At 35.7% G+C, this 6,775-nt stretch overlaps 1 protein-coding gene across 1 annotated transcript; it reads left to right on the top strand.

The window, feature by feature from the left end:
- The first annotated feature begins 4,318 nt into the window (after positions 1-4,318).
- Positions 4,319-6,237, top strand: LOC139896094 (exocyst complex component EXO70H1-like). The gene has a single exon (XM_071878677.1). The coding sequence runs from the start codon at positions 4,332-4,334 to the stop codon at positions 6,195-6,197; it is 1,866 nt and encodes a 621-aa protein (XP_071734778.1). The 5' UTR covers positions 4,319-4,331; the 3' UTR covers positions 6,198-6,237.
- The last annotated feature ends 538 nt before the right edge of the window (positions 6,238-6,775 follow it).

Here is a 6,775-nt window from a genome sequence, read left to right as displayed (position 1 = left end):
TTTTGCGATTTTCAAGTTCTCTTCAGCTTCATTCCTTGATTCGAGCAACACTTGAATGATTCCATGTGATTGAGCATTCATAGGTGGACCAGCCCATTTAAAAAACCCACGATCGTATGACTATAAATTCTAAATCAATTCGGTAACAAAAACCAACAAATTGGAATTCATATTTGAAATTGTATGTTAAATACCTTTGATGCACATCTGTAGAAAAGTCCGTCAGAATTTTTTGATGTCCGGGATGTTTTAATCGAAGCACGCCTCCCAAACCAACAATGAATCATGTTCGATTGCACTGTTGGTTGAAAAGGTCGATTGAAGAAAATGAATTAGAGTTTATGTTGAACTTATGAAAGTGAATGATGGATTTGGGGATTATAAGTGTAAAGACAAATATACCCTCATGTGTTACTCATTTGGTGACAGTTTGAACTCCACAAGTTGAATGTGTATACCACGAGGGCTCCCCAAGTTCAAAAAATACTTTTGGCTAAGGCATGTTTTCTGAGATATACCACAGGAACCTCGTGTAATTTTGTCGAAATTTCATTGTGCTACCTTTTACCATATTTTATTTTTGAAAAACGAACATATATATTAATGAGAAACTTTAATAAAGAAGCATAAAAAGACCTAACTAAGATATACAACCACCTCCTGACTGGCATTTGTAAAACGTTACAAAACTCACAACTATACTTGAACCTAACTTCACAAAAAATATCTAAGTGCAAGTTCAGCGCCAAGAAACTAATTCATTAAATTTAAAGTGGTCACATGGATATAGAAATGTAAAATAAAAAATAAAAAACAAAAAAAAGAGACATGAAATGAAAAAAAGATAGCATAACTAATTATATATATATATTTTTTTTGAAAAGCAAGGAATTGTATTACTAAAAAACACGAACGTACAAACAAGCCATGGGAAGGAAACATTTACATGCTACCCCAAAATCGAAACTAAACGATATCAAGAGGGCACCGAGATTGCCACCCAGAACGAAAAAAATCAAAAATTACAATAGGTAGATGGGTTTGTTAACCACAAATGCCTATCGATACTTTTCTTTTTGAGCTTCTTCGAGATCCAATCGAATGACTTGACTTGGATATCATTGAATAAAACCGAGGTACACGAGCTTTTGTTCTTGAAAACTTTCATGTTACGACTCTTCCAAAGAGAATAAGCGCACACCCACTCCACGGCTTGCCAAATTTGAGAATTGCGAGAAGATGAAGGATGAGGCAAGGAACCACGAAGCATATCATTGAGACTACGGTTTGTAAAATTGCCAAAACCCCACCATTTAAACACCCGAGACCAACTTGCATTCAATTAACAAATGATCCACCGATTCAATGTTGCCGTCACAAACGGGACATCGGACGCTATGCAAATCAATGCCTCGTTTGTCAAGTTCAACACGTACCAGGATCCTTTTCTTTAGAGCTCTATAAACAAAAACTTCTAGCTTTTTAGGCACTAGATTATTTTTCATGGTTTTGAGTATTGCTCCCGATTGAGAAGGAAACATGGATGATGTCATAATAATCGACAGTTTTTTGACAGAAAATGCCCCATTGCTTGCAAGGTTCCAAGACCATGATGTCGGCTGCGAAAAATCAAAGGAAACAGAAGCAAGCAATTTAGTTAGTTCGACCAGCTCCCCGTATGTTCTTCCTGTTGGTTCACGCATCCAACACCACTCGAAAATAACTTGATTATCTATTGCATTGTTGATCCGTTCCTTGACTAAAACGTTGTTGCAAGTCTCAAGACGATAGAGCCTATGAAACATATCCTTGAAGCAAACTGGGCCGAATCAGGCCTCATTCCAAAAGGATGTTGATCCACCATTTCCAAGAGATTTCTAGAATGAGTTCTTAAACGGAATATGCAAGTCTTCGATTTGATTTCCTATAAAAATAATGTTACTCCAAATGCCCGCGGACGGAAGATGAGCATGCCCACTATCCGCCCAAAGGCCACTGTCAATTCCATACATACTACGAATAATATTCGTCCACAAAAAATTGGTTACGGTTTTAAACCTCCACCACTTGCCTAAAAGTGTAAGGTTTGTACACTTTAAAGAACCAAAGTTTAAACCCCCGTTAGGATAAGGTAGAATAATGGAGTCCCACTTTACCCACGAAATTTTATTACCCGATAAATCCCCGCCCCAAAAGAAATTTCGTCACACTCTCCAGTAATTTGAGCACGCAAGGCAGGGCACGAAAGAGCGAAAAATAATACAAAGGGAGGCTATTAAGAACCGACTTTATGAGGACTAATCTTCCACCGAATAACATGGTTTTCATTTTTCCAATCCAAGAGTCTAGTTTTAACCTTTTTAGTGACGGATCCCAATCTCTAATTATATAATTTGAGTATAACTAATTATATAATATATCAATTAGAAAAATATTGTAGTAATGGTACTGTTTAGTTTGTCTATTTTAGTAATTTTATAAGATTTCTTTTACGATATTTAATAATTGGCTCTATTAATCGAGTCAACAGCAAGCGTCGATTTATTGGCGACTTGACTGTCGCTTAGAGCCTAAATTGAATTTCAGGCAGGATTTAAAACCCATGGAAATTTGATTCTACCATTTTCATGGCGTCTCATTTTTTATATTTTTTATTTTTTTTAAAATTTTTCCTACTTATAGGCCGGATGTCCTTTTGGAAGCAATCTCTCTTTTCATAGAACATTGAGAGGGATGACTTTCTCTACTCTTGGAAGTATTTCACTTCGGGTGGAGAAATGACTTGTCTTTTTTCTAGGATAGGGGAAGGATTGTCTACATCTTACCTCCCCTATACCTTGCATATGCGGGATTGAGTTTTGTTGTTGTTGTTGTTGTTGTTGTTGTTGTTTTACGATATTTAATAATATGAAACACCAAAAGTATCTTAAGTGTTAACAAGTGAAATTTGAGAAACTTGCTTTTGATACTTGATAACAATAGCAATTGGAAAAGTATTTGGTTGATGTAGATATTGAATAGACATGTAATTTTATACTATACGTAGCATTTTTATAATGACACTTTTTTATGTTGTTAAGTTTCAAAAGAGGAGGTAAAAAGTAGGAAACTTCATCATCTCCATCTTCTTGGAAGAGGACAGCTAAAAAATGGTTGTTGCCTTGTTAGTGGAAGTTGTCCACATAAGCAACATCAACCTATGCTATCTTCGACACCGCGTCAGATTACTAAGACATGTCATCTCTGACGCATTAAACTTGGATATCATTGTCTAAATATTCTTTCCACTACGAGTACTTTATACAGAATATAATTTATATCCAAAAAGTTAAAACTACTATATAAAAGGTTAAATTGTTTTTTTGGACTGTCCCAAGAATCTCAAACATGCGGACCAAACGTAATTATACTTTCTTTCTCTCTTTTTTTCATTTTTTTTTTCAAAAAATAAAAACAAAATCTTATATATAAAATGAAGACGTTTTTCAAAAGAAAACGACTTCAATCAAATAGTACAAAGAGAACCGAAGAGTCTCAAAACTAGAAAGTTAAAAACAATTACTCCGTAAACGTTTAAACTATCTATAAGCAAGACTCGTTGTAACGATTCGTAACCACATGTGGCATACAAATACAAACATATTATTAAAATAACAACAAAAACAAACTAAATAAACATGATTATACTGTGGTGGCTCAATACAAAGTTTTAATCTCACTTTTGCTTGGTCAATATACATGCATTTTGTCATGATATATTAATGTTTTGAAATATATTGGTAACATGGTAAAAAAAACGAGTAAATGTGTATAGTTCCATCGTGAGAATCATAACATTAACGTCGTAACGTTAACGACTAAACTATCTTGAGATGATTTGAAATCTTATAGAAGGAAGAAGGTAAAAACAACAGTTAAATAGCCAATTTTTAAAGGTACTTTTATGAAATTTATGTAATTATAAGAATAAATAATATAATTTCAACATATAAGTCTTCGTAATATAATTTCGGAGTATTTATTTTTATTAAACAAGTCGAATAAAATAATCAACCCGAAAATCATTGGAATTTAAAGTCAAAATTAAAGAGTTTCAGTTTCCCACACTAATTACTAAAGTCAAAATAGCAGAAATCTTGTCCTTAATTTGCGGCTTTTAACTCCGTGTGATTTTTTCTCTATTTATACCCCTTCCTTTCTCATATTTCACATTCTTAAAAATTATATTCTCCCACAACCACACACTCATAAACTTACAAAATCCTTTCACTCTCAAAACTTTTCTTATATTTTCAATCTTATTTTCTTTCTCAAAATCAATAAAAAAAACAATGAAGAAATTCGGTTTCTCCCCCAAACGATCTTCATCATCTTTCATAGCTCATTATCCTTCTCCTTCTCGTTTCAGCTTACCAACACCGAGTCGGAGTTTATCCGACTCGGTGATGGTTCAAACGCTGGAAAACGCGGAGCCATTAATCGTTAAATGGGATTTAGAAACGTCTACTTACGCGAAGGTCACTTCGCTATTCTACGACAATCGTAGAGAAGCTTTGGAGTTTATGAAGATAGTTAATAAACTGCATAAAGCTATGCGTATGTTAGCTGCTGAAAATTCAAATTCTGAATTGCTTATTAGAGCTCAACACCTCATGCAAATTGCTATGAAACGGTTAGAGAAGGAGTTTTATCAAATTTTGTCGTTGAATTGCGCTCAATTAGATCCGGAGTCCGTTTCAACTAGGTCGTCCGGGACGTCAGCTAGATCGAGTGTATCAGATTTTGTAGATGAATCGGATAATGATGAGATACGAGTTGTAACCGAGTTAATAACTGAAGTTGAAGATGCTGCTGAAGGAATCATGATCGATTTGAAATTGATAGCCGAATGCATGATTTCGTCTGGTTATGGTAAAGAATGTGTAAACATTTACAAAACGATACGTAAATCGATTGTTGATGAAGGCATTTATAAGCTTGGAGTTGAGAAGATGAAATCTACTCATGCTCGAAAAATGGATTGGACGGTTTTAGACATTAAAATCAAAAACTGGCTAGACGCCGTTAAAATCACCGTTAAAACATTATTTAACGGAGAACGAATTCTATCCGATCATGTTTTCGCTTCGTCTAATGCAATTCGTGAAGCGTGTTTTAACGAAATTACAAAAGAAGGCGCCACAATTTTGTTCTTGTTTCCAGAAACCGTAGCGAAAAACAGTAAAAAATCAGCTGAAAGGATCTTTCGAATGCTCGATATGTACACCGCGATAGCTAATCAATGGCCGGAAATCATGTCGATTTTCTCGTTTCAGTCAACGTCTTCATCGGTGAACCAAGCTCTCAACTCATTAATCAAATTAGGGGAAACTGTACGGTTAGATCTAACGGAATTCGAAACGTTGATCAATAAAGAATCGTTAAAAACAACTGTATCTAACTCTGGAGTTCACAAATTCACAATCGAATCGATGAATTACATCTCTTTACTCGGAGATTACGGCGTTTTAACTGATATTTTACACGAATATCCGCTACCGGAAAAATCGCAATTGCCGGAAACATTTTTTGATCAATCGTTGTACGCCGATTCTCCGTTATCGTTATGGTTAGCGTGGCTTATTTTCGTAGTAATTTGCAAACTCGATGGTAAATCGAAACATTACAAAGACGTATCTCAATCGTATTTATTTCTCGCGAATAATGTTCAATATATCGTCTCGAAAGTGCGATCATCGAGGTTGCAGTATCTTCTGGGCGAAGACTGGGCAAACAAACGTGAAGCGGATGTAAAGAAATTTGCAGTCAGTTACGAACAAGTCGCGTGGAGCCACGTCATTGATGTGGTCCCTACAAATGTAACGGAAATGGCGCGGGAAGAAGCAATAAATAGTTTTAAAAAAATAAATATGGTGTTTGAAGAAGTGCATCGTAAACAGCTAGCGGTTGTTGTGCCGGATGGTAAACTTAGGGACGAGATTAAAGTTTCGGTCGCGGAAAAATTGTTGCCGGCGTATAGAGAGTTTTATGAGATGCAGCGAGTTGAGGTTGCGAAAGAGAGGAAGTTTGCGGGTGTTGTGAAGTACGCGCCGGAAGATATTGGGAATGCGTTGTCGGATTTGTTCTTTGGGTCTGGTAGCGCGTCGGTATTAGTATCAGCGTCGATGTCAGAGTCGAGAACATCACTTTCAAGGTGAAAAACGATGTTCATGAGGTTGATATGTAAGAGATGGCGATGGCGATGGCGATTTGGATACCGCTGCATTTTAGGAATATTGTAGAAATTTAGTGAAACTATATCCAAAATTATTTTGATAAATTTGTGACATCTATGCGGACTGTACAATAAATAATACGGAGTATACAAATTTATTGATTTATTGAAAAAATATACTTTAAAACATTTTCCCTATATACTAAAAGTCACGCGATGTTTGATCGTTTGGCCCTACTCCCGCCCAAAAATTGATTAAAACGACATACTAAAAGTCACGCGATGTTTGATCGTTTGGCCCCACTCTCGCCCAAAAATTGATTAAAACGACATTGACTCAAAATTCCACCTAAAAAATGGAAAAACCCCCCCCCCCCCCCCCCCCTTAATTATAAACAACTTACAAAAACTGCCCTGAACTCCAGGGGGTAAAACGTCAATTCCCTCAATTAAAATAAAAACTTCACCCAAACACTTCGACAACCCGTATCTTCCTCCTCGCCCCGAGTTAAATTTCACCGACTAGCCCGTTAAATTTGAAATATTTTTGTGAAAAAAACG

The sequence above is a fragment of the Rutidosis leptorrhynchoides genome, chromosome 3, assembly GCF_046630445.1.
Source record: "Rutidosis leptorrhynchoides isolate AG116_Rl617_1_P2 chromosome 3, CSIRO_AGI_Rlap_v1, whole genome shotgun sequence".
NCBI lineage: Eukaryota > Viridiplantae > Streptophyta > Magnoliopsida > Asterales > Asteraceae > Rutidosis > Rutidosis leptorrhynchoides.
Note: the sequence above shows the minus strand (reverse complement) of the source record. Positions and strands in the feature narration are given on the sequence as shown.

Coding starts and splice junctions, on each gene's coding strand:
- LOC139896094 (XM_071878677.1), top strand. CDS start 4,332: ATGAAGAAATTCGGTTTCTCCCCCAAACGATCTTCATCATCTTTCATA.